At 50.9% G+C, this 17,206-nt stretch overlaps 1 protein-coding gene across 7 annotated transcripts in view; it reads left to right on the forward strand.

Annotated features, from left to right (window-relative positions):
- VASH2 (vasohibin 2) overlaps positions 1–17,097 on the forward strand; it is a 40,672-nt gene extending 23,575 nt beyond the window's left edge. For all 7 annotated transcript variants that reach the window (XM_027611515.1, XM_027611517.1, XM_027611518.1 and 4 more), the window contains 2 exons: positions 806–921; positions 14,732–17,097. In XM_027611515.1, the coding sequence (XP_027467316.1) occupies positions 806–921; positions 14,732–14,804 (189 nt within the window). In that variant the 3' untranslated portion in view covers positions 14,805–17,097. The remainder of the gene's footprint in view (positions 1–805; positions 922–14,731) is intronic.
- The last annotated feature ends 109 nt before the right edge of the window (positions 17,098–17,206 follow it).

The raw sequence follows: 17,206 nt of genomic DNA on the forward strand, positions 1-17,206 counted from the left end.
ATGACATCTTTAGTACTTAAAACCAGGAAGGTCCTGGGCTCAGGAGGATGAGCGGATCACCCTTTCTTATAATCTTTTGCAGAGTCGCATCATGTCTCTGCTTTGTTTTATGCATTGCCATGCATTTTGGCATAAAATTCTGACCTGGTGTCACAATAGCAAAGAATCATTCACTGTGCTGGCTTCATAGAATCTATACTCATAAGCCCCTCTTGCTTCTCCCATGTCACTTACATGGTGACATCATGCCTGCTTGTCCTTGTCCCTCCAGGGCTTGTGGGGTCACTGAGAGGAAGCCTGTGTGTACATGGAGGACCACAGGGGAAAGAGATTTTGCTGACCTCAGGCTTGGTTCTGTTTAGTGCCTGGGGACTTGTCCTCTTCACCCCGAGGAAGCTGGAACGGAGATTCTTGAGAAATTGAAACTGCTCTGTGCCTGTGTGTGGGGTGGGAGAGTCAGAGGAAGAGCAAGCTGGTTTCTGGGGCAACATAGGTGGGACTCTGCCCTCACAAGACAGCCCCCAGCACCCGGAGGCAGCCCCAAGAGGCTGAGGCATGGGGCTCTGCCTCTCTGCTGTGGAAAAGGGGGCACGGTGTAATCATTTCAGCCTCTGGGAGGGGGTCCTTTGCTCCTCACCAGTGCAGACTGAGCAAGGATCATCTGTTAGGACTCCCCATTGGAGGTCTTCCAGCTCGGTACCCCCTAAGCCCTGCGATCACGGCAGGCTGGGGGCAGGGATGCTGCAGGAAGGCACGAGGGTGGTTTCCTTTCGGGCCCAGTGTGGTAACTCCTCGTCTCCTTCAGATCCTGAAACCTGCAAGTGCCCATTCTCCAACCCAAGTGAGAAGCCGGGGGAAGTCCCTGTCCCCCCGAAGGAGACAGGCGAGCCCCCCGAGACGGCTCGGCAGGAGAGACAAGTCGTGAGTATTTTCTCTTCCCCGGCTCGGGGCCCAACACAAGCATCTGTGGGGTTGTCCTGGCCCGTGGGGATGAAGGTGTGTCCTGGGCATGGCATCTGAAGCAGGCGGAGATCTCTGAGAGCATCACCCCTTGTTCAGGGGGCATCCCTTGGGGAGAAGGATCCACTGTGCACATGACCCCGGTTGCTCTGCGGCCGCTGCCTGCCAGTTGTAGACTCAGATGAAGGGACAGGCTCCAGACTACAAGAGATGAAGGATACCCCGAAATCCTGGCCTCGTGGGAGGAGCAGGGGATGTAGACTTAGGAAGCCTGGGTCTGGGGCCCGCTCAGCTCCTTGTGAGCCCCATGACGTGAGGCCTGTCATGTAAACATCCCGGGCTCAAGTTCCCTCAGCCAGAAAATGGGATTGTTAGAACTGAGGAAACTCTCCTAAAACCCTCTAGCCCTCTGTGCCCGGCAGAAATCACAATCATTCTTTGGATCATGGTATCAGAAATACCCGCAGGCTCCTCCTCTCCCTTGCGGACTCAACCCTCCCCCGTCTTAGCCCCAAGGTCAGTGATTCCACACCTACTTCTTCTTCTTTTTTTATTTTTTTTTAAGATTTTATTTATTTATTTGACAGAGAGAGATACAGCGAGAGAGGGAACACAAGCAGGGGAGAGTGGGAGAGGGAGAAGCAGGCTTCCTGCCGAGCAGGGAGCCCGATGTGGGACTCGATCCCAGGACTCTGGGATCATGACCTGAGCCAAAGGCAGACGCTTAACGACTGAGCCACCCAGGCGCCCCCCACGCCTGCTTCTTAGGTCAAAATGACTCACTTGAGAAATGACAGATTGGAGAAGCTGAGGAGGCCCAAAGTAACCAGTGATAATCCACTGGCAGGTATTTGGGCCATAATTACACAGCAGGAAAGAATACCACTTTTATTAATACCAGCAGCATGCCGGGTCACAGGAGGCTCTCCCCAAGCCAGGGACGGTGTGGTACAGCGCCCGGAGGTCTGGGGTGAGCCCCAGCTCAGCCACCCCGTAGCCTTGCGGCCTGGGCAAGCCTTTCAGGAGCCATAGTTTGCTCATTCATCCAAGAGGATAAAAACGTTTTCCCTGCCTCTCTCTCAAGGAGTTGTAGGATCAACTTAGAAGACATAGTGAGAGCGATTTGTTCATGGTGAACTGCCTTTAACACAAGCATGTCGTTATTGTCACATCAATCCTGTAGAGTAAGAAGGGAGAGTTTTTGTTTTCACTGTCAAAGGAAGAAACAAGAACACAAACCAGGTCTGTTATCTTGTGCTGTTGTTGTAGCTGGTCCGTGATGGGACTGGGGCTGGAACCCAGGTCCCCTGGCTCTGGGAAGAGGGAGGGGGTTGGAAGTGTTGGTTCTGTCTTTGGAAGAACAGTGCAGGATGAAGTGGTGTCAGTTCTGAGGAAGGTTCCCTGTTTGTTCCCATTCTACTTCCCACTGCCGAACCCGGGGTGCAGAATCTACAGCCAAAGGTGTTGGCTAAGATGCCTGGGGTCCAGGCTTGGAAAGGGGAAGGAGGAAGGGGGCGGGTTGGGGAGCTCCTGCAGCAAGAGAAGCTGGAGAACGGGGGCTTCAGCATGGCTTTGTCCCTTTAGAGAGCAGATGACTTCAGATTTTTGCAGAAGCTTCTGACCCGAATCCTGCCTCCGATGCTGACCACCACCCTTGCCTCTTGACCCTGACCTTCACCGTAACCCTAGCTCTCCCCCTCTCTGATGCAGTCATCCCTTCATTGGCGTCCCTGAACAAAGTAACAGTTGTCTCAGAGGACTGTGCATATGTAAACCTTTCTCAGAGGGTCACGAAGCATGCAGCCAGCAACCCAGAAGTGGCAATCTGGTCACTCAAGAAGCAGGGGAGGGGCCCTTTCCTCTGATTGGTTAGCTTTGCTGCCCCAGGAGGGCGAAGTCTTCCCTTAGGAACTCGCAGTCTGCAGCAGACATTGAGCAGTCGATAAAGCCCCGCTCTGCCCTCTAAACCAGAGAGTCCTGAGCGTGCCACCTGACGGACTGATGCGCGGGACGCTCATGTGGGGTTTCGGACCAGTGATGTCGCATCCGTTCTATTTGCATCCACTGGAAGTTTGCAGTCCAAGGACTGTGAAGTTTCTAACCAGAAAAAGTTCCCATGAGTGCCCAGGGATGGGAGAGCCAACAAGATCTCAGACACTGGCTGTGGAGACAGAAGTCAGAGGGCACGCGAGGTGCTGGTGGTCTGAGAACAGTAGGGGAAGAAGGTGCACTGGAGCCTGGACTGGGGGATTTGAGCCACTTCTCAGGCATCCCGGGGGAGCATCCTAGAAGCCGCTGAGAATGCAGATCTGGAGCTTGAGGAATAGAGATCATGACATCAGAACCATCTACTTAGAAGTGACAGCTCAAGCGATAGCTGGATAAGTCGGTGAGGAAGGAAGGAAGCGCTGTCAGGCCCTAAGTAGCCCGGAGGAAGAAGAACCAGAACAGGAGATGGGGGAGGAACAGGCAGAGAGGAAGGCTCAGGAGTGTGAGGGGCCTGTCCGTACCTGCAGAAGCCAGCTGTGAAGATCGTAGGAGCAAAGGAAGGGGGCGCGGAAATGAGGGAGAGTTTAAGGTCAGGTAGATGAGGACGTAGAAGTTGACAGACCGTGCATTCAGTGGCTTTTATCCTGCTGGTGAAGGAAGTGCGTCGTTGGGCGGGAGTGAGCAGGAGCAGGTGGGTTATCTGCGCAGGGTGGAGAAGGGGCTGCACGCAGCACAGGGGCCCAGCTGAGGATAGATGGAAGCATCCTACACCCTGTTCTCAAACTTCAGCAAGCCCAGAATCCCCAGAGGGTTTGTTCAAACAGACTTCGGGGCCCCTTTCCCAGTGTTTGTGACTCAGCAGATCTGGTTGGGGCCCGAGGACCAGCTGTTCTGGCAAGTTCCTAGGTGAGGCTGATGCTGCTGGTCCAGGGACCACTCTTGGAGAGCCACGGTTGGATTGGTCAGAATGGAAGAACTGATTTGGGGTTGGCTTTAAAAACACAACAGAATGTCAAGGTGCAGGCACTGGGTCTGCTGAAGGGGGCGGAGGAGGCCGAGTGTGATTCCGGGGCCCAGCTTCGCCCAGTCCTGCCTGGGCCTCTGGAACCTGAGGTGCTGGGGTGAAGTTAGAGGGTTGTGACCCCGGCCTGACCCCCGTGGTTGGGCTCCACTGAAGACACGCTGGTCGGAGCCTGGCTGGTCATTCTCCTAGGGGCCAGGTAGGGAAACTGGTGTAAGGTCACCCCCAGGCCATGCCCATACCCTAATCTCTGGCTACTTTGTCACGCAGCCAAGGCAAGGGACCACACCTGCACCTACAGAGGACAGCTCTTAGACTGCCGCAGTTGTGACCGCAAAGCCACTTTCTAGTGTCGGGACCCCACTCACCCTCACCTCTCCTGTTGGCCGGAAGCAGGAAGTGGGCCCAGGGATGGGGAGAAAGGCAGTAAGGAGTGGGCAATAGTCACCGGAGGGGTCAGGAAGGAAGACCTGCAGGAAGATGGGGGTTCCGTTCCACCACCCTCGTCCCTCCACGCCCCGAAGTTGATCCCAGCCCCAGCAGGCAGGCCCCAGGAGCACAGAGGTGATGGTTCGTGGTTCAGTGAAAACATAAATTTTTCCAAAACGGCGAAGGGTGGCTGCGACCAGCCCCAGAACCCCGCAGCCCTTTCTCCCGGGCACGGCACTGGTTCCCAGGAGTCTCCCTCCATCAACTCTCCCTAGCGGATCAGGTCTTAGGGATTTTCTTTTTCACAGCTGGGGCGGGGTGGCTTTGGAAGAGTTTGACCATCAAGGGAGCCCAGGTGGCTTGTGGGTTCCTGTGGACCATGTCGTATGAGCAAATCCGGGAAGACCGTGGCCATCCTCGGTAGTTGAAGCCCCTTCTTTTCCGAGTTTGGAGGTCAGGACGGGTTTCTAGAGGGCAAACTTCGTGGCTGAAGTTTGAAGTGGACTGAGGTGTTACAAGATGTTACTAATTCCTCCTAAATCCTGCTTTCTGAGTTGCAGGGCTGGGTAGGGGATCACAGGGGCTCGAGGGGACAGAAAGGGAAGAGTTGATAGTAAAATGAAGGGCTGCGTGAGACAGGGAGGACAAGAAAGACGGAAGCACCAAGCCCCTCCCTCCCCCTCCAGAGCCCCGCTTCTGCCATTGCCACAGACTAGAGCTCAGGACACCCTGGTTCCTAGAGGTGTTTCTGGAGGGGAGCCTCTTCTCAGCTTCTACCCCTGGCCTTCACCAAGCAGGCTTTTCTCCAGGTAATCTTGATTTGGTGAGGAAATGAGAACGGGACGCATCTGGTTGTGACCCAATAACTCCACCAAAATTCTGGGCATCCTACGGTAGAATGGCTGGGATTAGGAAGGGCTGGCTGGCTCTGTCACTGTGTTATTTTTTTCAGCATTACATAAGGCCATCAAATCATTTCTAAATGTGTTGGGTGCCATATAATGAAGTTTGGGAGTGGCCCAAAGGGTGGACTATTACCATAATAGGCAAGAGGCCCATCAGCTGTGGGGCCCCAGCCCCTTTCTATCTGGGATAATTTTAGTGGCTTTCTATCCCTGCCGACCTCACCCCTACAGCTGCAGCTACTTCTAGCTCTGCATTCCTTCCATTTTCGCACTTGTCTGAATAATCCTTCTGGAAGGGAGGATCGGTGTCACTGGGTTGACAGAAGAGTCAGCGGGGTGGGAGGGCAAACAGCAAAGGCTGTACGAGGTGTCTGCTCAGGGCAAGGTTTCGAGAGGGAAATGGACTCCCCCACCCTCCACCCACCAGTCCTTTGTCATCCTCTGCTCCCCTAGGAGTGTTTAAAGCACCTTCTACACAGAGCAGTCAAATTGTTTCCTGTGGTTCTAAAAGAGACAAGGAGATCGAGGTTGAGACCCACGTTTTAAAGGCCTGCGTGAACTTCTACCAACTGCTTCCCAATGCTGAGCCTCGGTCCCCTGGCCGCTCGCTTCTCAGCGGCAGCCAGGACACCCTAGGGGACGAGGGTTAGAAATGGGGTGGGACGAGGGGAGGTTTTTGCTTATTATAATGAGAGATCCCAGGGAGGGGGCAAGGATGGTAAACTTCCTGCGAAGCTCATCCTCCCCCATTAAGAACCTTTCCACTTAAAATGCCAACAGTTCCCCTACGCAGAACCACGAAGGCTCCTGGGGTCCTTTCTGTCCCTGACAGTCCACACGTCTTGGCTTACTGCTTATGGCCACAACCCGGGAGCGTAGGGGTGCGTGGACGGCGGCTTTCTGGCGGGGCTGCCCGTGTCAGCATGAAAGCAGCTCATGCCAATTGGAGTGACCACGTGGAGCATTCTTCTCAAGTGGGGCAGGAGTCCCTAAGGACCCCTGAGAACGTCTTTGTTCTCTCTCCGCTCTCTGGCTCTGTTCCTCTGTCCCTCCACTGCTCTTCTTTGCTATTTATGATTCTCTTCCTCCCTTTTTTCCCTCTTTGATTTCCCTTCTTGGTCATCTGTCTCTGTGGCGGTTTGTGGCTCTAGGGGGCTTAGCTCACCCTGCTGGAGACCCTCAGGGTCACAGAGGTTACTAAGCCCCATCTTAGATAAGGTCTCCTTTCACTGCTGGCCCCAAGCTAGACAATGGAGTTCCTGCTCCCTTCTGTCTTGAAGGATCACAACGATGCCTCCAGGCAGTTGCCCGAGTGAGGCCACGAAGTCATAATGAAGTCATAGAGAATCAGTTTGATTCCATGGTCTAATCACGTTGAAGATACCTTGAACGAGGCCCAAGAAGTCATTCCATTCTTCCATTCCAGATGAGAAAATGTCCCCAAAGGTGAAAAGGAGATAATTTCCTTAGCAAGGAAAGTAGACGGGAAGCAAAAGAGAGTGAGAGAGAGAGAGAGAGAAGTAGAATGGTTATGGAAGGAGAGGGAGAAGTCAGCCTCCTGGATGATGCGGAGTTTCCTTCTAGAAGCCCAGACAAAGGACTTCTCAGCTTAGCTCTCCTGGGATTTCAGAGAGTCTGGGGTCCCTGGGGACGCTTGGAGAAACCAGGATGGATGATGAGCCTATCAGCAAAGACCTCCTGACCTGAGTGAGCAAAGAGCCTCCTGGAGGTCAGACACCACTGGGGGGTTCTAGAGGGGTTTTCTGTCACAGCAAGGGGAAGAGGCTGTGCCCTGGAATCTCAAACAGTGGCCTGAGGCTCTTGGGTCTCTGGCCAGAGCCTCCTACCTCTGGAGGCCTTGAAAGAAGGGGCAGGGCTTGGAGAGTCTCTGCTGAGCCGAATCTCTTATGCTTGCATAGCAGCTTCAAGCTGTCGGCCCTGCACCTGCCAGCAGGGTACCTACTGTCCTGGGAAGTAGGGAGTGTGAGCGAGGAGCGGGACGGGCTTGGAATGACAGTGACAGGTTGGAAGGAACCAGTCCCCCCTCCTGTGGCCCTCCAACTGAGGCCTACCCAGACAGGTCAGAAGTCCTAAATCGGGGCCCAGCCTGACCTGATTCCTGCCAGACTAGACAAGAGAGGAAAGCATGGGGTCTCTGCTTGAACTTGTAAATGCTGGGCCAGCACCATCCCTGATTTAATCTGTCCCACACACTTAACACTGAGGACCGAGAGGTCCGTGTTAGAGTTGCATCCTTACTGTATATCCCTTTCTAGAATCCCGAGCCCACAAGGAATAGAGCTAACCTGGTCTTCCTGGGCGTGTTTGTGCATGAGGGTGAGTGGGTGAACACATGGGCGTGCACACTGCCCACCCTCCGGGGCTGTGACCTCAGGGGACACAGGAGTAAGAAGCATGAATAAATGGGTGGCCCATGCCTCCCAATCAGGCAGCCCTGAACTGGACGTAGATGGGCCGTGTCCCCAAAGTGTATCCTACTCATACGGGAGAAACAAGAGGCAAATTTCCATCAGAAGAAAGGGAATGGACCTCGGGTCCAGGGAGAGCGGGAGCCGCTGTTTGTCCTGGTGTAACCCCGAGACCTACAAGGTACTTGGCACAAAGTGTTGTTTAATGAAGTCTTGTGGGTGAGTAAGCAGCCAGCAAGTTGAAGGAGCCTTGCTCTCCCCTCCCAGCTGCCACTCAGGCCTACTGACCCTGCTCCCCAGCAGCTGCTGAGGGGAGGGGGGCGGGGGTTGAGAAGGGAGGGGAGGGGTGCCCCAGACTCGGGCCTTAGTCAGAGGGGCAGAAAAGGGATGGGGGCTGGAGCTTGGGGGGAGGCCTGTAGGCTCTCCTTCCGTATTACTGCTTCTTTTCTTAGAGCCAGTCTCACACAGACACACACCAGCTGGTATGTTCAGCCCTAGGACATGATGTCCCCACCGGGTCCCCAACATGCTGCCATGAACTTTCTGGTTCTGAGGTTCCTTGCGGCTTCACTGACACCAACACAGAATCTAGTCAAGCTCTCCCTGGACACTGAGGTTGCCTCAGGTTGTGTGCGAGACTCGAGGTGCCACTGCCCACCTACGAGATGGTTCACTCGCCCCGGACTGTCAAGGTTTTGGAAGGACTCGGATCAAGTCAACTAATCACAAGCCATATAAGATTGAGACAAACTGGAAAAACTAAAAGTCCCATATCTACTCCCAGCTACTGGGAACAAAAGATCACATTGAAAATCTAGAGTGTGGGGGCCCCTGGCCGGCTCAGTCAGTACAGCATGCGACTCTTGATGTCAGCGTCGTGAGTTCCAGCCCCACACTGTATGTAGAGCTTACTTTAAAAAAAAAAGCCCGAGTGTGAATTTCCACCATGTGTCACAAGGATGGAAAACTAAGGTTTCCCTGCTACAGAATACCTTCTCCATGGAACCACCGTCTTGTCCCCCTCAACTTACCTGCCCCCTGAACAGCCTCCTCTGTAGCTGGCTCCAGGAATGCATGCCTCCGCTGTAGCTGGCTCCAGGAATGCATGCCTCCGCTGTAGCTGGCTCCAGGAATGCATGCCTGAGGTTGGGGTGAAGGGGACATCTGAGACCAGGCCATCACGCCGTCGCCTTAAGTCGCCCTGGATATGTTTACGTGACAACAGACGAGGCCGGCCAGGATTATCCATTTGTGTGCAGAGAGAAGCGCCCCCCACCTTCCTTCCACAAAGTCTGTTAACCGGAAACCTAAGGTTCCCTTCTCTGCTTTCCCTAAAACAGAAGGCGGCCCTTCTGAAAGCCCTTCACTAGGAAATCCTTGGAGATGTTTCCCTCGTGTGGACTAGGGAGGGGTCTGGAGACATTGATGGTTCGGTCTAAAAGAATAAGCGTGGATCTGATGAAAGGTTCTGGGCAAGTGCAGATCTGGCTGAATCATCATCCTGGTGCTTGTGTTTCTTAAAAATAAATCCCTTTGCAGAATTCTAATTATAGCCAGGGGAGCACTTGGAAGAAGTCTCTTCACGCACAGGCTCACCCAGGCTCTGGCCCTGAGATGAGCTGCTGGCCAGGACGGAGCAGGATTTCTGGCTGAGGCCCACAGGCAGGTGGCAGGCTGTGATAACCCACTTCTGCCCTCTGCCAGGCCAGGGGATTGCAGCCAGCAGCACTGGGAGAGAAAAGGGTTTCCTCTTTCAGGCAGCTCCCTGGGGATCGGGGATCTCGGCTGAATCCTTTTCTGGCAGTATTAGCCTTTTGTTCTTCCCTGGGTTCTGGATACGTAGGGGTGGGGGGGGGACGGGTGGGCTCCAGAGGAAGGGGACCACCTAGTCCCTTTCCTTTGGAAGCCCTCCAGCTCCCTGTGCTTGCAGATCCACATTCAGCTTTTCAAAGCAGGCAGGTTCCCCAAGCGGCTCTCCCAGGTAGGATAAATTCTGTCCTGTGCAGGAAAACTTGTCAGTCCTTAGAATGTCATCATGGTGACTTGAACTCCTGGCTTAGGACGTTGTTAAAAATATCCCATGATAAAGATAACATAATGAAACCCTATCCGCCATTTACATGTCAGTGAGAACTTGACCCAGGTTTAATTGAGAACAGGCTATTCAACAGAAGGGATTCCTAGCTGAATGGACTGGATCCATGTTCTCAATTTGTTCCGTCTCTGAGGCAGGCCTAAGGAGTAGGAACCTGCAGGGTTCTTCGGCAGATGTACTAGAGAAAAGGCCCTAGCACACAGCGGCGAGGAGTAATGTGTTGTGAGGGAAGGAAGTCAGATACTTTGCGGGAGAAGTGGTGTTTGGGTTGGACCGTGGAGGGACGGCAAGACATGGGGTTGGGCATCCCGTGTCAGGATGTAGAGGCAGGAGTGGTCGTGGTGTCATCCTTCGATGCTTGGGAGGATGCTTTGTGTGGGGAGCGGGAGCATGGGGTCCGTTTGCTTCATGGTTAAGGGCACGAGCTCTAGATTCTGGGGAGGAGTTCTGGCTCCACCACTTGCTAAACATGTGACTTTGCTTTAAGCCGGTTCCCTAACTTTCAGTGCCTCGATTTCTTCCTCTGTAAAATGGGTAGGAACACTATCAACCCCATCAGGTTATGGTGACACTTAGTTAATCCCTGTAAACCTCTCAGAGCAATGCCTGGTGCCTTGTAAGTGCCAACTAAATGGAAACTATTTATAATGGTGATTTCTCGGCACCTGGAAGACCCCGCCGGGGTGGGCAGGGGGAGTGACTGGTGGGGGTGCTATGGAAAGGTTTAGAAAAAAGGAGGCCAAAAACCCCCTGAATTAAAGTACATCTGTTTTCAAGGGAACCAGTAGCAGACCAAGGGTAAAGGTAAATGGTAAAGTTTTGGGAACACACACACTTTGAAGAGTGTGGTGAACATTCCGTTTCCTCAGGGCTGATGGGCTCCAAAGTGAGAGAGAGTTAGGTGAGTGGGCGAACACCGGCTTCTGAGGAGGCGGCCTGCCGGCGGCTAGCTGCGGCGGCGATCCCAGGTGAGCCCACGTCCCAGGGCCGGGCCGCCGGGGTTTGTCCTCCTCTCGACCCCCTGGACCCTGCAGCCTGCCCTGCCGCTGACTTCCCAGCAGGCGCTGTCGGTCCGGGGACTGAGGGAGAGAGAATAGGTCAGCGCAGACCTACCCCCCCACCCGGGAAACCATGGTAGGCTGGTGTCTTACTAGCGCTATTCTCACACGGGAAGGGCAGCATATTTCTTAGAGTTTCAGAGGAGACGTGTAACTCGGTGTTGAGAAAGAGGCCAGGTCGGGAAGAAAGGTGCCCGAACTGGGTGAACGGGGTGAGCTCACAGGTGTGTGCTGCAAAGGGCCCTGGAACGGGGATCCTCTTGTTGAGCACGAGTTGTTGCTTCCTCTTGACGGACAATGGGAGACGTGAAGAGCCGCCATGGCGTAGGTCCTGCCTGGGGTGCAGGGCCCCGGGGAAGAAGACAGACTCTTATACATGAGTCCCCGGACTTTGTGTAGGGTGTGGCTCCTTCTCCCGAGTGGAATTCTAGAGAACTTGCTAGGAACGTGTGCTCACTCCCCAGGCGAACCTTCCTCAGGCCCACTCGACACCCACCATGACTGGCATCGGACTTGGCGTCGTATTAGTGAGTAAACGGACGGACACGATCCCAGTCAGGATCAGGTTTGGTGGCAGGTAAGGTCGGGGTGAAGCTAGGACTTAGCCGGGACTCACCAGGATGAGAAAGTGGCTCAACAGAGGCGGTAGGGGGTGTCTTACTGCTGGGCCTCTTCGGTGTCCCACGTTGGGGGCCACACTCCAGCCATCACTTCCACAAGACAGGAGAGAGAGCAGGGAAACCCACGAAGGGCACATGCTTCTTGCCTTTGGAAGAGGTATCTGGTAACCTCCACGTCAATCTCAGTGGCTACAACTTAGTCCGACGCCTGACTGGTTTCAGAGAGGCTGGGAAACGTGGTTTGCATTCTGGCAACTCTGTGCCCGGCTGAAAAGCGGGTTTGTACTAAGGCAGAAAGGGGAGAGTGGATGTGGCGGGGCAACTAACAGACTCTGCCCCGCAGAGATCATTAAAAGCATCAGATAAAGAAAAAATCCATTCACTACAAATGTGGTTTATATTTGGATGAGGAACACGTCCTTTGGATAAGGATTTATATTTGGATAAGGAACAAATGTGCACGTAGTTCAACTGCCAGGAAAGGTAGTGGGGAAATTATATTTTAATTGTTCCAGGAAGTGACCCCCCATTTAATCCTTTTGTAAAGGGAGGAATAGGGCGCCTCGGTGGCTCAGTCGTTAAGCATCTGCCTTTGGCTCAGGTCATGGTCCCAGGGTCCTGGGATCGAGCCCCGCATTGGGCTCCCTGCTCGGCGGGAAGCCTGCTTCTCCCTCTCCCATTCCCCCTGCTTGTGTTCCCTCTCTCCCTGTCTCACTCTCTGTCAAATAAATAAATAAAATCTAAAAAAAAAGGATATTCTCTCTCTCTCTGCCCCTCTTACCCTTGCTCTAGGGCGCCTGGGTGGCTCAGTTGGTTAAGCGACTGCCTTCGGCTCAGGTCATGATCCTGGAGTCCCGGGATCGAGTCCCGCATCGGGCTCCCTGCTCGGCGGGGAGTCTGCTTCTCCCTCTGACCCTCTTCCCTCTCGTGCTCTCTATCTCTCATTCTCTCTCTCAAATAAATGAATAAAATCTTTAAAAAAAAAAAGGGAGGAATGCAGAGGGATGCTTGAAGCTTGTCCTTCGGCAAGTGAATTTTTTTTGATTGCTGAATTTTCTAAAAGTGGGGCACATGGAGGAGGGGAGAAGTAGATTTGCCTTCCTACCCACATTTGCCTTAGAGTGATGCTAACTTATGGGGAGTCTACGTGAAGGAGGAAGTCCCATATTTGCTGTTTGAAAAGATGACATACCTCAGGCAAGGAAACAAAACAGACTCTTTGTCAGGCTTTTTGAAAAAATGAACTAGAGGGCCACCTGGGTGGCTCAGTCGTTAAACGTCTGCCTTTGGCTCAGGTCATGATCCCAGGGGTCCTGGGATCGAGTCCCACATCGGGCTCCCTGCTCGGCGGGGAGCCTGGTTCTCCCTCTGTGCTGTCTCTCTCCCTCTCTCTCTGTCAAATAAATGAAATCTTAAAAAAAAAGAAAAAAATGGATTAGATACAAAAATGGACTCTGAACCGGACTTGTCTGCAAGAGCCCTAGTTCTCTCCACGTTAGCGGGCTGAGGGCTAGGGCAGAGATATAAATTTAAGTTTGAACCCTCAGGCGGAAGTGTGCTCCCATTAGCTGCCCACTCAAGAATGGTCCTCACAGTGGTCCCCGGGGTCCACTCTACCAGTGGCTCTGTTGATAGGGAATGGCCGATCTCTAGGGCACGTATGGCTGGAGGACACCATCGCTCCGAAGGTCAGAAGCCTTGAGCTCTTTGGTACAGTGAGCAGGGGTCTACGTGTAAACAAGTCCCAGGACGTCTATCCTCTGTCGGCCATATTTGTCAGCATCATCTGTGCACCCCGGGCACCATGAGCAGAGACACGAACGAGAGGCACGATTCCTGACCAGTAAAGCAGGGCACATGGTCACGCTGGGAAATCAGCCTCGTGCAACACAGAGATGAGTTAAGTTTGCAAGTTCCTTAGTAATGCCAAGTAGCAAGTCAGGGAAGGTTTCTTGACCACTTTGAATAATCAGGTTCAAGGGGGATGTTCAGAGGCTGTTGAGGGAAAGGGAGGGAGGGGTGATGAAGAAGGGAGGGAAGAGGAGATGGAGGTGGGCAGAGACAGAGAGACAGAGAGAGAATGGTAATATGTAGGTGGTAGAACTTGTTGCCAAAATTTGAGCCTCGTGTCTTTAAAGCGGTCCCTCGACAGTAGCTAGCTGTTGATTTCTGGCTCTGTGAGTTGGAGCACCTTCTTGCCGGGGGAAAATTATTTGCCGTTAGGAAACCCTTCGAATGATAAACCAAGAAACCGTTGTATTTTCATTTTGGTCTCTTTTCTTCAAACACTTCAACAAGGGTCATGTGTAGCCTAAAAGTATCTTCAGTCTGTTGGTAAAAATGGCTGAATGTGAAACTTTGTAATTAGAGCTCTCTAGGCATACCGAACCTGCTCAACTTGGTTTATAAGCCCCGTTCTCTTTTACCAGAGAAGGTAGGAGGCTAAGAAATGGAAAAACTGTGAGAGAAGTCGGGAGAATGCTTGGGCGTACTTTTATCGGGAAATCATTGAGGAAATGTCTTTATTGAAGACAGGTGATGCGCTGACTTTCTTTTTCCAGCTTGAAGTACTTTCTGACATGACCTCATATAAATGCTTACTAGTATTTTGGAAAATGTATTTAGGGAGAAGAGAGGATTTGCCACGGAATGATTTTCCACATTGACGTGCTTTTTCCGATGGGTTGTAAAGGATCCGCCCCAATTTTATGCACTGGGGCCTGGAAGAGTAATCCTCTATCAAAGATAGCCAAGCATCTCTCCGTGCCAGTCTGGCACCTGAGAAGTCTTGTAGTTGCTGGGTTTCCCCCAGGGCAGAAGCACCAGGAAGCCAAGGTTTCAAGGAGAGTCTGGCTGAGGTTTTTAGTTCTGTTGGACTACATGTGACTTTTTTAGACCTTTGCAAGGTTTACAGATAACTGGGTTTCAGAAGTTAGAGTGTGACCTAATGGAGGCTTCAAGTTGGACAAACTCATTCAGCAACCTGTCAGTTTTTTCAGCTCTACATTGAAAAGCCTGTGAAAATGTTCCCTACATCCCATCAAAGTGGACTTGAGAACACGAGGTCAAGCTGGGAACCCAGGATGTGGGGGTGGGGGGCGGAGGGTGGGCTGGGGGCAAGCATCTGAAGGGTCAGGAGAACAAAGTCGAGTTCTCTGAATCAAATACTAAGTGATCTTTCTCTATCCCATCCCCTCCCCCCCACCGTCTTCCTTTGACCCTTAGGCCTGCACTGCCTGAGAAGAAGGTAGCTGACCTCAGCACGCTGAATGAGGTGGGCTACCAAATCCGAATTTAGGCAAGCCATATCAGCCAGCAAGAGGGCTTCCATGGTGCTTCTCTCTGCACTTTACCCCAGCATCTTCAGGAGGAACTGCAACTATTTATTGAGAACCTGTGGATTTTATTTTTAAGGATTCACTTGGACATGGAATCTGAGTGGGTGGTAACAATTAATGTTGAAATTCACCAAGGGGCCACCATGAAAAGGCTGAAGTAAGAAACCCCACCGGGGTTGGACTGTCTCCCTCACTACAGATAGAAAGGGAAATATGTAACTGTAGTTTTTTATCTTCCCATTGACCTACTTTTTGTTTACTTGCTTTTGAACATGATGCCTCCTCACCAGTAGTGTATGTTACTGAAACCCTCCCTCCTACTTTTGATATAGTAAGGTAACTCAGCCAGTATTAATGTCTTTTTTCAGCAATAACAGAGGCAAAGATTGGTGGGATTTTTTTTTTAAGCAGTCAATATTACCTCAGCATCTTGACATCAGATATGCAAACTTAATGGTTTTTTTTTAATTCTATTTGTATTGTTTCCCCAATGTTTCCAATGGGGATCTCCACAAAGTTTGGAATTTTTTCCTGGTACACACATAATGGGAGTTAAGGTATTATATCAAGTGTTTTACTAAAAAGCACTGAAATTCTTCTGGCAATACGGGAAACTATTTCCAGGATCTTGGAGTTACTTCTTAATCTTTCTTAAAGCATTCACTGACAGCGGTTTTTTGTTCTTTCAAAACAAAAAGCACGATCAGAAGGTAGTCTGTGTTCTGTCACTAACATTTAAACTTTGCAAACTCCAGCAAAAAAAGCACAAGAGGTCATGGCACTGTGACACACATTTTAGCAGTATTGCAATTACCTCTGACAATCACACACTCAGAAAGGCAGAGGCCAGGAATCAATCAGCAGAGTCTTGAGAACCAGTTAACCTTTCTGTTCACGTGCCATCTGATTTTTAAACTCTGAGTCAGGCCTTGATTCTGAAGGACTCACTGTTGTCAGAGACGTGTTCTGATGTCTTATATTAAGACCAAATGTGGCACGATGTGATCCCTTTCCAGTCCCTTGCTTTTAAGTACCACTTCATGACATTTAGGAACTGATATTGGAAAATGCGATGAATTAGCGAAGCAGAACCTTTTCTTAAATGGAAAAGTCTTCAGGTACAGTGTTCCATCTTAGAGCGTGATGGAGTCCGTGAAAGACAGTGTATCTGTGTAACTTCTGACTGCAGACCGCACAAAGGAACTCTACCTGCCAAGTCTATATGTTATCAACATCAAGAGCATGCTTCCGTTTCATCTGTTGTAGCTCAACGGCCGTGCCAACTCGTGAGCCCGACGCGCAGATGTAAGTGAAGTCTGCTAGTCAACAGAAGTGTTATCTCAGTTGAGGGCTTCCTCTCTGGCTTTCTTTGCCTGAAGGTGATTTTAGAAAGGGGAGTAGAAAAATAATCTGCTCACTGAGATTCTTTACCAGTAAAACCACTGAAGGTGACTTCATCCCTCAGCCGTGTGTGCATGAGCTCACTCTATGCTAAAACTCAATGGCATTAATAGAAAGTCGTATTTTCTTGAAAAAGAAGGAAGTTTAGTGTCCTTTACGTGAAAGGACCAAGTAAGTATACATCTCAATTAGATTAAAATACAGAAGTTAAAAATTCTGAACTTAATCACTTTAAGAATAGTATTCTCAGTTCCAGTTTAAGATGACGTTTATCTTTGTATCTCTTCATAAGGCAAACGCATTTGCAGCCTCATGGCCACATGTACTGAAGTATTTCAATTAGTCAATTCATTCTCGTTCTAAAACAATACTGACAGCTCTCTCTGTGAAAAACAAGATGTATGTATCTTATGTTTATCAATCTGACACTTTATTATCTCTAATAAGTATACAACTTCTACCACTGCAGTCATTCTAAGAGCTTGGAATAGGATTTTCCAAGGATTACGTAAGTACCGTCCCCTCCAAAATATACAATGTCATTAGTTGCATAGCCTCTTGTTTTCCCACAAAAAAGGGTAAAACGATAGGAACACAAACTGTTCTAATATGCTGATTTATAAGCCTTAAAACCGCCAGCTGGTTTGGTGATTCAATTAGTAACCTGATCTTTTTCCTACTCACTTCTTGATTTTAAGATTCAGTCCCCCAGAGCCAGGGTTAGTCACAGAAACATGAAAAGTAATTTAAAATGCTCTTAGTTTTCATTCTATTTTTATTGCCTATGGAATTACGTTGATTTCTGAAAGATGTGAGAAAGGCACCAAACTCTTAAATTCTAGTGCAGGAATTTAATTAAAATGATATTAAGGCAAAAACAAAACAAAACCATGACACAATTTACCCCCTCCCCAAAATTGATTTTTAAAACTGGCTATTATTCAAAAGATAAAAAATAAAA

Source organism: Zalophus californianus, chromosome 10, assembly GCF_009762305.2.
Source record: "Zalophus californianus isolate mZalCal1 chromosome 10, mZalCal1.pri.v2, whole genome shotgun sequence".
Classification (NCBI taxonomy): Eukaryota; Metazoa; Chordata; class Mammalia; order Carnivora; family Otariidae; genus Zalophus; species Zalophus californianus.